Here is an 18059-nt window from a genome sequence, read left to right as displayed (position 1 = left end):
TAAAACTATTGTACCACATTGAGTTGAAGGTCAGATGGCTTGGAGTGTGGACGTACTGAGTGAGCACTATACCGGTTGTCGTTATTTACTTGTGTGCTAACTGTTCTGTGGCAAATAATGTTATAAACGTTCATCTAAATTATTTTATTTGAGTGTAATAGTGTTTCAAGAGAGTTTTTTCTTTTACATTCTATAGAGTATTTCATTGATGGCCAAACAGTAGTATAGACTGAATGGACTGTGAGAAGGCATGCCACGGCATTTGTGTAAATATGACCAAAGATGATGAAGAATGTTTATTATCACAAGACAGTCTTGGCGCTGCCCACCTTGCTCCAAGGCCCTTAGCTCTCCTGATAAGAGTAAGAATGACATTTTGCACGATATGCTAAAAGAAGCTGAGGAGTAAAGGGCAAGAATGGATTTGAAAATAAATTAGTATTTTGTTCACAAATTGATAAGAGGATCTGCACTATCCATAAAATGTTAAAAATAGTAAAATGTTGGCTGTGGTTGTACTGAAAGAGCAAAACAAGCAATTAGCAGATATCTTGATCATAATCCAGGGCCTACAGAAAAAAACCAACAGCTACATAAGAGAGTTGAGGAGCTGGAGATGAGGCTAAATGATACCAAGCAGTACCAAAGAGCAATTCTGTAGAGATAACCTCAACCAGAATGGCCATAAGTGATAAAACTAAATACATTCAATTCTCCTTGAGGAACCAATGTAGCAAATCAAAAATTACTCTATAAATTTGTAGACTGTCTACAGGTATTAACAGCATCTTGTAGGGGTTGTATGGACATTCAGAAAGTTAAATACTTTAAATATCTTGGTCTCACAGGGGAGGAAACCCTTAGGTGGAAGCCCAACAAACACATTCTAGAGAAATATCTGTACTCTTGCCTAAGGAAATTTTATTTATTTAAGTCTTGCTGTCCTCGGTCTATTCTAAGAACCGGAAAATTTCCTTTAGTGGATTCCAAACTGCATATGGCATTTATGTTTATGTTGGGGGTGTATTTACCTTTCCAGTATTATTTACTTGATTTTAGCTCCAAAAAATTATGGTAAGGTTGATTATTTGTGACCAATAAGACCATTATTTGTATTCAGAGTTCTACGAATTGTTTTCATTAGATCTTGCCTTGTGTTATGAAATCAACAATTTTATTCTGATAGTTGCACATCCTTAAATGAGGTTTTTAGACGGGTTTTCTAGTTTTCTAGCTCCAAAGTTATTTAGCCTTACAAAATATATTTGTTCAAGTGCTAATTCTAAAATATCTGTCAATAAGTTAAAAAAGTGACGAAGTGACTGTTTATTTTTCCTCAATTTGAAACATTTTTTCCCTAGTTCTTCTAAAGGGAAGTATTCTTGTTTTGTTATATTTCTGTGCTGCAGTTTATTGTTACTATTTATTTATCATTTTAATTATCTACTATTGTACATGTTGCTCGAATTTGAGAAATTTCTAAGTATTACAGGAATTATTTCAAGAAGAATAACAGTCATAAGTTTCAATGAGTTTAAAAGAGTCAACTCAAAGATTATGTAACTAATGAAAAACAGTTAGATATAATCAACATTTTTTGTAAATATTTTATTATTTTTCAAAAGCTGAGCTTGTTTTTTAGTGTTTCCTACAAATGTTTCCTGGCTTCCTGATAGCCTAGGTTGTCCATGTTTATCTTGTACCACTATTGTTGCAATTATGTTTAGAAATGTCAGTCATTTTAATTTCTCCCCCCATACCATAGTATTTTTTTTTTGTTTGTTTTTTAACAGAGGGCCAGGCTTACAAGTTACCATGGGATTGCATCGCAGCTAGAACAGCTTATTGTGCACCCTCGTTCACAGGGTCCTCATTCTCCGTCAAATCCCAGGTCCTTGGTGAACTGTGAGAGCCTTTTGGCTATGGTGACCTGTTCTTCCCTTTAATCTCCCATCAATAGGCTAAGGGATCTCATACGCAGACCTTTTAGGGCTGGGCACATAAATATACCTTCACAGCTTTCACAAGGTCTCTGGCTGGGGCAAGCCGTAGCGAGATTTCCCTGAAAGAACTCAGCTCTTGAACTTGCTTGACCAGCCAATCCTTTGTGGCTGCGTTAGCACATTCTCAACCTTTCTTCCTGGAGGCTTCATTAGAGTCAGCTTAGGGGGTACCACCCGTGCCCTGCTTTTTCCCAGCATCCTAGTTCCGGGAGGAACTGGCTTTGCAGGGAGCAGAGTTAGGGTGCTTGGCAGCCAACACCAGCCTCCTCTCACTTCTGGATAGCACCTTTTTGCCTTTGGCTAAAGCATCCGCTATCCTCCGTCTTTGCAACTCACCCCTGGAAAGTCGTTTTTCGTACGAGGGATCTCATACGCAGACCTTGTAGGGCTGGGCACATAAATATACCTTCACAGCTTTCACAAGGTCTCTGGCTGGGGCAAGCCGTAGCGAGATTTCCCTGAAAGGACTCAGCTCCTGAACTTGCTTGACCAGCCAATCCCCTGGAAAGTCGTTTTAAGTTCCTTTCCGGTTTCTGTGAGCTTGTCGTCATCTTCAGATTTCAGTAGACCTTCCTCCTCCATTTGGGTCAGATTGTCTACATTGTTCTCACGAGTACCGGGTATTTAAGTCCACCTCCCCATTGACCCGATTAGAGAGGTAAGGGGTGTGTACGACTGGGTTACCCCTGGTTCCCAGAAGGCTCCGTTAAGACACTGAATATTAGGCCCCCAGTGCCACAAGACTCTTGGCACGGATCGCATTACACCTTAGTCTAGGGCCCCCCTCACTTGGTTCTGTAGGTGGACCAACACCCAGTGGCAGAAGGTAGCTCTCCGCAGCTAACAAGTGAGAGTTAAGGTTTAGGTTGTGGCCAATCTGCCGAACCAACCCCGCATGTGAGGTTTGGCCGGAACGGCGCGAAATTTTCTCCCACTCACTAAACCCCCATACCTTCCCATACCATAGTATATGGAGAAAGTATTGTTTTCGTCAAAATTTTCGAGTTTGAGTTTTGAGTGGATATATTCTTTTTGGGCCCCCTGGACCAAAAAAAGTGGTTTTCGAAGTGATGTCTGTGTGTGTGTGTGTGTGTGTCTGTGTGTCTGGATGTGTACAGAGCTAGGGACTACACCTGTGGTCCGATTTCGATGAAATTTGGTATGTAGGTTCTAATCCATGGTATCTCCAGGAGTTTTTTTCATTTTTTTGAAATATTTAGACGGGATTTTTCCATAAAAAACCGGAAAAATCGGATTTTCTCGAAAATGGCCCCAACGATTTTGATAAAAATTTAGTATGTTGTAGCCCTTTAAATTCTGAACAAAATGGTTCAAATTCCATTTCTGTAAAAATTACGGTTCAAAAGTAATGGTAAATTATGTTATTTTCCCATAAAAACCCCATAAAATAACGAAAATAGGATTTTAGAAAAAAATCCTGTTTTAATTTAACATAGTATGTTATGGTCCTTAATGTTTTGATAGTTTTTTTCATTTTAAAAAAAATTTGATTTTTAATGGGAATTTCCCCATAAAACCCCATAAAATAACGGAAAAATAGGATTTTCCCAAAAATGGCCCAAACGATTTTGATAAAAATTTGGTACGTTAAAGTCCTTTATATTCTGAACAAAATGGTACGAATCCCATTTCTGTAAAAATTACGGTTCAAAAGTTATTGTAAATTATGTTATTTTCCCATAAAAACCCCATAAAATAAATAACGGAAAAATCGGATTTTCGCAAAAATGGCCCGAACGATTATGATACAAATTTAGTTTGTAGTCCTTTAAATTCTGAACAAAATTGTACTAATCCCATTTCCGTATATTTACTCTCACCGCTTACACATGATAAAGGTTGTTGACAAACTTATGGAAGAAAGTATGTGTCAGAATGCTGATACCGTTTATTTTAAATAGCGATAACACTTGTTCACATTACTTAAGGACCTTCCTGCATAAACTGTCTGTCACAATTTTATTTGCTTCAATTTGCATTCTTTTGGTTAGTTGGTGTAATAATGTCAATTATTTACCTGAGAAAATGCAGAGTTAAAAGGCCTAATGTTGTTCAGGTGGGTGTTTGTTTCCCTTAAACTGTGAATAATAATTGAATCCTTCAATAACAGTTTTAGTAAAGGTTTCTTGGATGTAGTGATATTCTTTTAAAATCACTTGACTTTTATTGAAACATAGATTGTCCTCGACGTGCCAGTTTTATTTATCCTTAGAGGGCTTTCCTCTGCAATCATCCCAAAGTAAATTCCATGTTATTTTTCCTACTAAAAATGGTAGTATTTTGACTAAAATACTCGTTTATCGCTTGTTGGAATCTTCTTCTTGTAGGTGTTCTTCATATAGGCTAACGATAATAAATTAAAAATAATAATTCCTTTATAAACCTGATAGAAGGTTCATCTGTCTACTCTCAACATGTTTCACACGAGGGCGTGTGTTGCAGGGAGCAAGGGTTGAACACTTTTGTGCTGCGGCCTCACTGTGGAGAAGCTGGCCCTGTACAACACCTGGTGTGTGGATTCATGATGGCAGAGAATATCTCCCATGGTCTTCTCCTACGTAAAGTAACTATCACACCATTAACATTACTTTCACCCTCTGATGGAAAACAATATGTAATCAAATCTACAATTGTAGCATAAATTACTTGAATGTTTGTTAGACAATAGACAATAGACAATAGACAATAGACAAATTCTTTATTCCTTCAACAATATACACATATTGTAATAGACATCGTCAAACTTAACAAGCAATAACAAAATATCAAGGCAACAAATATTTGTTCTGCCAAAAGATACATATAATACATAAATAAATGTCACAAAAATACAATATCTAATCTGTCTACAATAAGGTCATCTTAACAATGCAACAAAAACTCATATTTCATAAATTCATCTATGTCATAAAAAGGATTTTTTACTAGCCAGGAATACAATACTTTTGCAAATTTTCTTTCTGATAAATTCAGCCAGGCTTTTGGTAACTTGTTAAAGAACTTAAGATCTAAATAACTATGGTAACTCTTTGTTTTGGTTAATCTACATTTTGGTAACTGTAGGAGATGTCTATCTCTTGTTTCATAGTCATGAAATATGGCTCTTTTAGGCAACGATGGATAGTTTTTCTTTACCAACATCAGAACATCATATATATAAAGATTAACAAAGGTTAAAACATTAGCTTCTACAAATAATGGTCGACAATGTTCTGACGGTATAGCATTCATTATTATTCTAATTGCTTTTTTTTGTAAGATTAAAATTCTATCCATGCCTATACCACTTCCCCAAACTGTCAGGCCATATCTTAAAATACTTTCAAAAAAGGAAAAATAAGACATCCTTAAACACACCTTAGTTACTTGTCTTTTTAAATTAATCAGTAAATATATTATTCTACATAACCTTTTACAAACAATATCAATCTGATTTTTCCTTGAAAGACTAGCATCAATACTTATACCTAACAATGTTACAGCCTTATTTACATCATATAAATTACCTTTTTTTAAAGAAACTATCAAATTTTGTGTTTTTCCTTCATTTAAAAACAAACCATTAGCTTCAAACCAACTCTTTGCGTCCAGGAGGGCTTCTTCTGACAAATATTCTAAGTGCTACTAAGAAGGGAAGTATCGTCTGCATATATTGTAGTATGTGAGGCAAAATTCTAGGGGGGGAATAAACTAGTATTCACCAAGTCAGGCTAGGCCTACCCCTAGAACTGGCCACACTCAAATTTCTTCCCCGGAGTGCTCAGAAGGAGCCGAGAAAAATCCAGGGGTCGATACGAAGTTGTCACGGCTTTGACTGATCAATTTATTAAAAATTTAATCGAAGGCTCAGAGCTCTAGAAGCGCTCAGGAAATCCTGCAGACGCCCAGTTGGAGCTATATCATCCCAGCCTTCGCTAACGTGTTGTGGAGAATTTTTCCTAACTTTTTGAATGACTCTGTAGGGCCGACGAGTATTCAATCTGAAGCCAATGTGATTCAATTACTCGTAATGAACTTTAAAATAATTAACTAAAGGCCTAGGTAAATAATATAAAATCGAATATAATGTAAAACCCAATCCCTACAGAGTCGTCGGGGCCTAATTAATATAATTGGACGGATAATTTAACGTGAGTGGTTTAAAATAAATTTAATACTAATTTTTGTAGCTGATTATTCAACTCAGCCTGCTCCCAAGACTCGATTCTTTCACCCGCCAAAGACGGGGTTTAGAACTCAGACGACGAGTCTCGGGGTATTAAAACGTCGAATTAACTGGAGTAACTTAAGTAATAATTTAATCGTGAAAGGAACTGAATTAACGTAATTTAATAGCCAATTGGTTTAAAAGAGCCGAAAAATATCCACCGCTAGTCACTGGCAGGCAGGAACTGGCGGGTTTTGTACGAGTCGGCAAGAACTAAGTTAATAAAATTTAGAAAATTATAATCAAACGTAAACGGATAAAATAAATGGCAGACGAGTGTGCGTATGTTAGAAAAAGAATATTTAAAAGAAAGTAGGAAAGTCTGAAAACGTAGCTAACCTGAATCAATATCGTATGGCGAAGTTAGTTTCGTTGCGCGAAGAGGCTTCTCGTGAACGAGTTGACGGTCGAACAGCGAATAATTCTTGTCCGGCTCAAATCCCGATTTCCTCGGCCGCGGCTCAAGCGCTGCGGTGGCGATTTCGGAAACTAGCCAACAGCTAATCGGGGATTCGCCTGTTGAGCCGGTCTAGTTGTCGTCTGTCGTTGGTCAACAATAGTATATTACGTTACTAGTCCTGAAAATAAGTGTTTACCGGACGAGTGTGGTCGTTCCCGTGCGAGACGAAGTCGAGTACGGGATTACCATACGAGTCCGGTACACACATTTTGGACGAGTTACGTACGATAGTTTACGCCATACTACTTAATCCGTACAAATCCTTATATATTTCCACCAACTAAAGGACTAAAAATCACTAGTCATAACCTCTAAGAGAGGTTATAACCACTCATTGCCACGAAAATACAGTATAATCAGCTGATTGGTGTCCGGTAAAACTCATTGCAGAACAGTAGTACGCAATGAAACCCCATTTGAATAAGCTGGCGGCAAACAGCTGTTTTCTGGACTAAATCCTTGCGTGGGAAGTTCGTCAAAATAATGTAGTGTGGCGTAAACACCATTTCGAGGTTAAGTGATGTTGTAATCGGCGTTAAATATTCGTAAAATCGGTCGTTTTAACTTTATTATGTGAAACGAAGTGCTATTATGAATAAGTATATCGTTGTGGGTGTGTTTGTGTACTTCACTGTTATTAAAAGTAGGCCTACGTTCTTTGGCCCATAGCCCAAGCTATGGCCAACACATAGGCCTAGGAGTAGGATGTTGTGGATAAAAATCGGGTAAGCTATGGTGTTTGTTGACTATCAATACGTTTTTTTACCCCCCTTAAAATTTGGTACCTCACAAGTGAAACTAAAATTGTTAAAACTAAAATCATTTATCAAAATTATAAAAAGTATTGGCCCCAATACAGATCCCTGTGGTACACCTGATAAAACATCTAAAATCTGGGAACAAACACCTCCTACATCTACGATCTGCTTTCTATGTCTCAAATATGACTCCAACAATTTCAACTCTTTACCATCAAAACCATAGTATTTTAACTTGGCAAGTAATATGTCATGATTTACCGTGTCAAATGCCTTCGTTAAATCACACAGTGTAATCTGAGCAGAACGGCATTCTTCTAAGGCTCTAAGTAAGTCATTAACCAAGACATCTATAGCTTGAATGGTGGATCTGCCAGAACGGTAGCCATATTGAGAATCACTAAACAAATTTGAGGATTCAAAAAAGTTACAAATTTGGTATTTTACTATTTTTTCATAGATCTTTGCAAATATAGGAATGCATGATATGGGTCTGTAACTCTGAGGCAAATCAGGGTTACCCTTTTTATAGATGTATTTTTTATGCGTTATTTTTTTTTATGCGTTATAGATGTATTTTATAGATGTATTATAGATTGTTATCTCTTCTCAATAAAATGTTCAATTTGCTCTTGGCAAGAAAACATTGTTATTTTGATTTTTTTAAGGCACTTAGCTGGGTTTATTATCTGTTATAAGTATGGCAAGTATGAGTACTCTTTTCATTCTTTCAACTCTTTCATTCGTAAATATACAGTAGAACCTCTTTAATCCGAACTAATTGGGACCGGGGGTAGTTCAGACTATTGAATAGTTTGGATTACAGAACATATTGTTGTCTTCACATAACAATAGCTAAAACAAGGCTAAAATGGATCGTAATTGTTATGGGAAAAGTTAAACAATGCTTTATAAAGTAAAATACAGTGTTTATTTAATGCAATAGTAAACATAGGGAATAAACAGTACTGTACATTAAATACAGTATACAATATAGAACTACTGTACTGTGTATAAAGTATAGCAATGAGGTGTTCTGATAAGTGGACGTTCGGATTACGAGGGTTCGGATTACGAGGGTTCGGATTAAAGAGGTTCTACTGTACCACTGCAGCTAACCTGGAGATCAAGTGAATGTCCAGTTTGCGGTAACTCACATTGAAGGACATAACTCTCTAATGACTTTGTGGTTTCAGGTGCCAGTTCTGCAATACTTGTACTATCTGACACAGATTGGCATAGCTATGTCTCCCCTGAGCAACAACTCTCTGTTCCTCAACTACCACCGCAACCCTCTCCCAGAGTACCTGGCTCGGGGCCTGTGTGTCAGCCTCTCCACCGATGATCCCCTTCAGTTCCACTTTACCAAGGTAACTCATCTTGACAATTTCATACATCTTGTATAACAATTTAAAATATTTTCATAAATATTCTCATAAATATTCTGTTTTCTCATAAATTATCACCATTTTCGAGTGTGGTAACAAGCTTAAAAATTGCTAACTGAGCACTCTGTATTTTATGATGTTTTTAGATGTAGATGCAGCTTTAAAGACTTTTTTATTCTTTATGTTATTTTACTAGCTGAAAATCGTTCAGGAGCTAAGGCATGTTAAACGTTGAAGTACCTAGGTGGTTCACCAAGTAATTTTGCATGTTTTGATAACACAGGAAAAATATTTAACCAGTTGATACTTCAGTTGAAATTAAATTAGAGAAAAATAACGTAATGCATGTGCAGATGATTGCAATCCCTATAAAATGAATACTAATAGTTCACTACATAATCAACAACAACAATATAAAAATGCATATAAAAATATTTACAATAGGCGTAGCTAATGGCTTATTATTAATGCAATATGCATATTGTAAGTGGCACAAGAGCTATTTTGCATATATTATCTTTCCTCCAGTGCATTTATTACAAAGCTTATGGTTTAGAACATGTGTGGCAGTAATAAGCCGCCCAGCTGTAGCAGAACCAAAGTTCTGTATAAACTTTAATTATTGCTTGTAACTTGTTGATAGTCTATAGACAAATGATCTTCTTGGTAAAATAGATCAATACATCCTTAAGTAGGCTATTTAGAAAAGATTTTTTGCACTTGTTTATAATGAAAATGCCAATTGCATACTCTTGGGCCTCAGTTTAGTAGTTGTTGTGTATAGGAACCCCTGATGGAGGAGTACAGCATCGCAGCGCAAGTCTGGAAGCTGAGTTCCTGTGACATGTGTGAGCTTGCCCGCAACAGTGTCATCATGAGTGGTTTCCCCCACAAGGTGATATCTTCATTTACATAATCTATGTCAATTTCCTTACATTTTATGCAGTTTTGGGATTGTTATCAATATTCTAAGCCCTGGGACTGGTTGTAGGGTTGACCTTTACATAGATACTAAAGGTCCTAGTGTTAAAGAATACTCATTGTTGACTGAAATATGAAATTATGAAGGGTAAAGATAAGGTTTCTAGATACCCGCTAACTCTTTCAATTGCAAAAAAAAACATAAGGACCATTCTACACGAGCGTGAAACCCACGACGAGATTCCCGCGTGAACACGCCAAAATTTTGTGCAAACTACACAGGGCAGGATCCCCGTCGGGTAGACGTGGGATGGGGGCGGTGGAGCTCGGTTTTTATAGCTGGAGTTGTCCAACTCAAACTATTAATTTGGACTAAGTTATTCTTTATTAGCAAATTTCCCCTTTAGGGAAGTAGCTATTACCGTAGATGGCACGGTAAGACCTAAGCCTGGGACCGATTTACTTTTTCATTTTGATCTCTCCAGAGGCCTAATGAATGTTCCCTTTAATAGGAAAGTACCGTAAAAGGTTTTAATAATGTGTGATACTGTAAATTGTTGCTAGAAAACCCTGAATGTAGGATACTATCCATTATCATAGTAATCTAAATGTATTACAAATTTAAATAATGGTTTAAATACAATTCTGAGAAGAAAACTAAAAAAATAGTGGTAGCCGAGTACCGTACTGATTTTGTACCGAAAACAGAGGTACAAAATATTGTACCGTACCGACCTTAAATTTTGTGTACCGCAGACCCCTACTAGTAAGTTAAAGTAAAAACGATTAGAGTGAAATTCTCTCAAAACAGGCAAGTCTTAAAAAAATTACATCTGCTTATCATTTGGATCCATGCAGGATTATTTCTGCCTGAATTGCCAAATCTGGCCAAAAATTAATAAAATGTCAATTGGTCGGGTTCAACCAGAACTTTTGGTTCACCAGATGACATTACCAAGCAAACGTAGAAAAAATAGCAATACAAAGAATATGTATGTAATGTCCCCATGTTTTCTCATGAAACTTGTTTTAGATGTTGATAGTTCTGTTCTGAGACAAACTGATAAGTTAAATTGATTAAATAGTTATATTATAATATCTATAAACATTATTTTAATATTTATTGCTTTATTAAAAACCATGAAATGCGATCGCTCTGCTCAACTGGCTTTCACTGCCAAGAAAGTAATCCTAGTATTTTTAACATTAAAAAGAAAATTTTTCAAAAATAATATTTTTTTTTTTTTGCTCAGTCATTGGCGAATCTGTAGATAACCAGATGCTTGGCCACTCCTATGGATTGATAAATATCTCCCAGACTTGATTTATTTAATCCTTACAGATGAAGCAGTACTGGCTGGGCCCTAACTACACCAAGGAGGGTGTCGCAGGCAATGACATCAGTCGCACAAATGTGCCAGACATCCGCGTGGCGTATCGCACCGAGACTCTGCTGGACGAACTCTCCAACATCTTCAAACACGTCGAGCATGAAACACATGAAACTGCATGAACGTCAAGTCATTATGTCCTTGTTTAACATTTACCAAATTACATTTATCTTAATCATAACCCAGGAATTTTCATAAATTGCTTTTAGGGATTTTTGTATTGATTTTTTTTATGTTTTTAAATAAATATTTTTGTTGACCCATCATATTTTAGTTAGGTGTAGTCAGTAGATGATTATTTTGCTTGAAAAAATAAATTAATATGACTGATAGTTGCACCGATTGAGAGAAATTGTCATTAATAGTCAATGATTAACATACTTAACTAACATTTTTATACTTCCCTTAGGGTAGGTTCTTGAGTCATATTTAATGTAGTGTAATGATAGTATTGAGGCTGTTCTGACATTTAAGATTGTGATAAATATAGAGCTCTATAACCAGAATATTTATTAATTATAAACGTTGTAACCATAACCATATACTATTAAAAAACCTATTTACCTTATTAACTATTGTACTTACATTTCTAAAATGTGTCTCTCTGAATATGTTTCTTTGATTTGTTCAAGAAGTAACAACATAGTTAATTATTATATTCTTGTGTTAGCAATTTGCAAGTGTAATCGGTTAAAACCGTTTTGCTTTAAATTTTTTTAGTTGAGGATAATATAAATTGTAATATACTGTCCGCGAGAGTAAAGAAGTCCCCTGAGCTATGGCCTTTTCGTAGTTTGAAGGCGTTACGCTTGAACGTTTCGCGCGACAATTAGAGCCGTCTTCACTCTGCTCTGATAGTTGTTAGGCTTAATTGTTGTATGTAATATCTGTATGTTTTTATAAATCTATGTCATAATATTTTTTTGCATCGTCATACAATCGAAGGACACCCAATTTCTAGTGTTACTGAGGCAAATTAATAACCTTTCTACTTTATGATTTTTGTTTAGTTAAATGTAACAATACCAATAAAATACAATACAATAAAATCCTTTTTAAAACCGAGTTTGAAAGCATTAATCCCAAATAATTAGTTGAATATACTTACGGTGAATGCATATTACCGGTACAAAATATAAGTACACGAGTACAGCAGTTTCAATAGCATTCATCAATAAACAACTTATTATTAAAGTTCTTAATCCTATTACCATAAACCTAAGCAAACAATCTAGAAAACAATTGTTAATATAGTATTTTACTTACAAATGCTGAAATTGTAAGAGTTTAATCGATGTTAACTTGCAAAGGTTGAATTTAAAACTATTTAATTTTTACAGTGATCTTTTTCAAGAGTGTACCATGAATTTTAAATTTTATTTAAATATTGTATACACATTATTTAAAAATATTAAGTTTTATTCTTTAAAATTAATTCTTTCTCTCAAAACAGGTGATAGTTTTTTACATGTATGGACAATTTTTTGTTCGTGTAAAAATTGCGTATTACATCTACGATTACACGCCTAACAAAGCTATCTATTTGTACTTTATGGTGGTCAGCCTTCTTGTGTTTTTTCCCTGGTGTACAGAGTTTTTCATTCGGAGTTTGTTTGCCGGCTTTTCTAATTCGTTTAATAGTATATTCTGACACTTTACAATAGTTTGCGGCACGTTCTGTTGCCTTTTCTATCGGCACTAATAACTTTTTGCCTTTACATTCGTTGTCACAACACTTGAAAACCCGTCTAATTAAATCCCTCTCTAGTAGCACCACGTTTTCTTAAATCCATAGCTACAAGGACCGTCCAAACAAAACAGAAATCACTACGCGAGAACACGAGACTGCACTAAATTAAATGACGTGACCACATGATGATCATCCACTTACCAAAACAAAGATATTAGTAATTATGTTTACAACAGTTGTTTACATACAGACATCGACAGTGGCGGCGATTGGGCTTGAGAGGTGGGGGGACGAAATCTAGATTTATTGTTGATATAATTCTATTTTATAATTTTGATAAATATTCCTTATGAAAGTGGGGGGGGGGGCAGCTGCCCCCCCTGGCTCCCCCTAAACGCCGCCTCTGGACATCGAGGCGAGGCGCCCGGATGCTTAGCGCCTGCAAATAGTGCGCGATACCCTCCAAAGATAGCTGCGTATCGCTCTGGCTCAAGGGACTTCTTTACTCTCGCGGATAGTAGTTGCTTTATGTAATGATTGTTCTCCAAAAAATAAGGAATAAGTTAAACATATGCATTACTATCCCTTGGTAAATTAGGGACCAAGGAATATTGATATTAGTTGTAATGTTGTAATAGTATAACCATAATTCAACTCGTAGACTGTATAACCATAAAGCCTGCCTACACTAAAAACCCATTTTGTTATTTTGAAAAATATATACAGAATTTAAGCATATATCAATAACAAAAACAATTAGCTTTATCCTATTTACATTATTTAATTAATAACATACATCTTATAAAATGCTTATATTTGTTAGCTTATCAGTATAAAATTTTGACCTAGTGTTAGATTTATGCAATGAAATAGGCTGATCACAGATCAAAATTCATTGTAGTAGCCCCGGAACAGTAATAATGACTAATGTTGGTTTTATATTACCTGTCGTCAACTCCAAATTGTTACTGTTGTCAATGTTACAGGTTTCAGCGAGCTGCCATTTTCAAGCATACAGTCCTGCCTGGAATGTACAAAAAAATCCCCTTGTATAGCTTTGTTGCTGGTTTACACACATGACACATAAATAAATAAGACTTTTAGTTGAATAGGCCTATCACGGGTACGAAATTGAAACATTGCCGTTACACGATCGGGAACAGAGTGTCAACGGAGGGTTCAATGAGCGCTATCTAGTTGAATTGTCTTCGTTATCAGTTGTGGTCAGCTGTTCAGATAGGTTTCCTTGTTGGAGTAGGGTGTTAAAAATAATATTCAATTTAAACTGTAGTTTATCGTTGAGGATATGGCTGTTGTGTTCTGAGTTATGTATTTATAAATTTCGAACTACTCCAAGACGTCCATTTTACTTCCTTTATAACAGTAATGTAGAACTTGTAGACCGGTGTAAATGTCATTCATATCGTGATTACTGTCAATGAGGTGTTGGGCAAATGTTGACTTCTGTGTGTCTGTTCTCGGATCTGGGCAGCTTTCTTTATAACGGGTCCATTTGTCCAATATAAAAACTGGGGCAGTCGGCAAAATTTATTTTGTGGATTCCTGTTGAGCTGGTTTTATCTAATTGTTTGAGATGGCTATAAGATAATACATGGAGTATTGATCTTCCCTTGAATTCTGTCAACAACATGACTGTGAGTAGTGACGGAAACACATACAACAGCGTGAATTCTTCAGTTTTAAGTCATCAACTCCAATTATCATTGGGTAAAAATATAAATTGATATTGCAAGTTAGCCTCAAACTGGCTCTCAGGGTTTTTTTTTACAGAGGGTCAGGCTTACAAGTGACCATGGGAACAGGTCCAAATTCTCCGTCAAATCCCAGGTCCTTAGTGAACCGTGAGAACCTTTTGACTATGGTAACCTGTTCTTCCCTTTGATCTCCCGTCAATAGGTCAAGGGTTCTCATACGCAGACCTTGTAGGGCTGGGCACATAAATACTGCTCCATTTGAGGTGGGGAAAAAACTCTGATACCTTCACAGTTTTCACAAGGTCTCTGGCTGGGGCAAGCTGTAGCGAGATTTCCCTGATGGGACTCAGCTTCTGAACTTGCTTGACCAGCCAATCCTTTGTGGCTGCGTTAGCACAGCCAACCACAAAGGCTCTGCCTTCAAGATGGCGGCTGATTATCCTGACGTCTTTGCCACGAATCACCAACCTGGACAGCTCCCCCTTGATTTTATTGGCTTTAGCCTCCGTCCGTTTCCAGTCCGGGTGTTCAGATTTGGCCATCTTCTCCACAGACAGTGTCTCCAAATAGGTGGATGCTGGTGCTCTCTGTCAGACACCCGAGCCCTCTCCATCTTTTGTCCTTGTCTTATTTTTCTCGCCCCAGACATCCTCATGTCTCAGGTACTCTTGCCCCCCTCTTTCCACCTTTCTTCCTGGAGGCTTCATTAGAGTCAGCTTTGGGGGTGCTGCCCTCGCCCTGTTTTTTTTTTTCAGCATCATGGTTCCCGGAGGAACTGGCTTTGCAGTGAGCCGAGTTATGGTGCTTGGCAGCCCACGCCAGCCTCCTCTCACTTCTGGATAGCACCTTTTCGCCTTTGGCTAAAGCATCCGCTATCCTCCGTCTTCGCAACTCGCCCCTGGAAAGTAGTTTTTTTTGTTCCTTTCCGGTTTCTGCGAGCTTGTCATCATAGTCAGATTTCAGTAGACTTACCTCCTACATTGGGGTCAGATCGTCTACGTTGTTCCCACGAATACCTGGTATCTGAGGTTCACCTCCCCAGTGACCAGATTAGAGAGGTAAGGGGTATATATGACTGGGTTCCCCCTGGTTCCCAGGAGGTTCTGTTAAGACACTGAATGTTAGGCTCCCAGTGCCAATAGACTCTCGGCGCGGATTGCATTACACCTTAGTCTAGGGCCCCCCCACTTGGTTCTGTAGGTTGACCAACACCCAACTCTGAGGTTCTCCCACTCACTAAACCCCCATATCTTCCTAGCTCTCAGGTTGATGTCTGGCAAATAATTTTTATTAACTTGGAAATAAAATTGTAGTGCTAAGCAAAGTATTTACTAATACTTGAACAGAACCGGTATGGATTTACAAACATAAACAAATGATGTTGCTGGCCTATACTAATAATAGCATTAACATATGATTTCGACAATTCCATATAAGCAATGTTAAATAATGTTTATTTTCCGGCCAGCAACGTCATTAGTTTATATTTATGATCCATACCGGTTCTGTTAAAGTATTCGGGGAAATCTGCATACCTGTACTCAGAACTAGGACTTATAAAATGTTAGTCTGGTAACCAAAGCCCAGCATGTTTGTTGGTTATTGTGACACTTAGATAAGTGTTTCCCAACCTTTTTCCCCGAGATAATAATTCACAATACAAAATATGTTGGGTACCACTTGGTTTTGTGAATGTTGTAATATGTTTTTCATCATACTGTATGGAAAACACCCGTTTTTAGTTATCTAAATCGTCCGCAAAATCATTGTTTTTGGGTACCTTCAAATAGGGAACAGAAAAAAATATATGGTAAATTTTTTGGTTCGCTAACCTCAAAATTCGCTTGAAAACGCTGCTAATTACACAATATATTTAATTATGTTTGTCAACAATAGAAAATAAACATTGATGACTACTTTGTTTAACCTCAAATTATGTGGTCTAATTTTGTAATGATTATAAAAGATTATTTCCACGGTATGATGAAAATAATTGTTCATCACATGGAGCGAATGTGTCGTGAACCTTTCCTGAGGAGGTTTTATACTTTCACCTTTGATGAATACCTTTGAGAAGTATTAAAGTCACTTGGTTTTTTTTTTTTTTTTTTTTAAACTTAGGAAATTATCTTGTCCTTGTTCCAATTTATTTTTGAATACTCACAGAGCTGATTGGCTGACCAACATCCCTTACAATCCTGACATATTACTCAACTAAACAACTAAACACCCACCACAGTGACCACAGGTGGGGAAACACTGACAGAGATGACATAATGTATTTGTGATTTCAGTAGCCACGTCACACAAGTCCTCCAAGTAAGACAGGGGTTTAATTTTCTTAAACTTTAAACAATAATTATATTTCAAAAACCTTTTCTTTATACTATATCAACTTTACTTCCTACAAGATCTAAATCCAAAACTGTGTTTTATGCTGATAAGCATTTGGTGTTCTATGTTATTAAATCATGCATGGGTTGTATGTAGAAATGTATAATCATTATTTTTATATATATATAAATCAATATATAATAAATATATGAAATAAATTATTGTTTGGAAATTCAATATTGTTTATTACCTTTTATTATACCTGTATTGTAAAGGTTTCTCTACAAATATGTAGTACTTCCCCTATACCACAGTACTGTAAGTTATATAGGGAAAGTATTGTTTTCGTCAAAATTTTTGAGATTGAGTTTTGACTGGATATATCCAATTTAGATATACACCATGTCGCGCTACGATCGTTTTTACACACTTCGAAACACACCAACATGGTTCATACGGTCAATGTGAGCTCTACCATTGTTCTGACTTCCGCCCTGCATTCCGTTGTTTTCAGCGTGTAATTATCAAATTTCTTGTGCCAGGATGCGATCCAGTTAGACTATATACATCGATGTTGTGTCAATACGCACTGAGGAGGGAGAAGGTAGCTTCGTCGTCAGCATAGCATTGTTGTAGTCTGTTGCGTTCTCCAGCTGTGTTTTTTGCTGGAATTAAAAATACCTCTACCGCAGCAAACCTGCAGACTAAGCGAATTTCATCTTGTCTGATTACATTTTAGCGAATTTCCCTATAGGGAAGTAGCTATTACCGTAGGTCTCATGGTAAGACCTAAGCCCGGGACCGATTTACTTTTTCATTTTGATGTCCCCAGAGGCCAAAAACACCATTCGTTCAAATTTTTATATATATATATATATATATATATATATATATGTGTCCATCCGCACGATAACTTGAGTAATTTTTGTCTGATTTTGATAAAATTTGGTTTGAAGGTGTAAGGCGGGATAAACTTGAATGAGTTCGCGAACCAGCAAAATCGGACTATGGGAACGGGGGTTTCCCATGTAGAAATCTAATTCTGGCCCAGGTTCTGGCCAGTACTGGTACAGTACTGGCCAGTACTGCTACAGTACTGGCCAGTAATACCCAGGTTCTGTCCAGTACTGCCCAGGTTCTGGCCAGTACTGCCCAGGTTCTGGCCCAGTAC

At 36.8% G+C, this 18059-nt stretch overlaps 1 protein-coding gene across 4 annotated transcripts in view; it reads left to right on the top strand.

Annotated features, from left to right (window-relative positions):
- LOC128982069 (AMP deaminase 2) overlaps positions 1 to 17125 on the top strand; it is a 158197-nt gene extending 141072 nt beyond the window's left edge. For all 4 annotated transcript variants that reach the window (XM_054401140.1, XM_054401257.1, XM_054401202.1 and 1 more), the window contains 4 exons: positions 4467 to 4587; positions 8646 to 8819; positions 9622 to 9732; positions 11101 to 17125. In XM_054401140.1, coding sequence (XP_054257115.1) covers positions 4467 to 4587; positions 8646 to 8819; positions 9622 to 9732; positions 11101 to 11271 — 577 coding nt within the window. In that variant the 3' untranslated portion in view covers positions 11272 to 17125. The remainder of the gene's footprint in view (positions 1 to 4466; positions 4588 to 8645; positions 8820 to 9621; positions 9733 to 11100) is intronic.
- The last annotated feature ends 934 nt before the right edge of the window (positions 17126 to 18059 follow it).

This window comes from Macrosteles quadrilineatus, unplaced genomic scaffold, assembly GCF_028750875.1.
Source record: "Macrosteles quadrilineatus isolate MER2022 unplaced genomic scaffold, UCM_ALF_1.0 Scaffold_1__1_contigs__length_201487025, whole genome shotgun sequence".
In the NCBI taxonomy this organism is placed as follows: domain Eukaryota; kingdom Metazoa; phylum Arthropoda; class Insecta; order Hemiptera; family Cicadellidae; genus Macrosteles; species Macrosteles quadrilineatus.
Note: the sequence above shows the minus strand (reverse complement) of the source record. Positions and strands in the feature narration are given on the sequence as shown.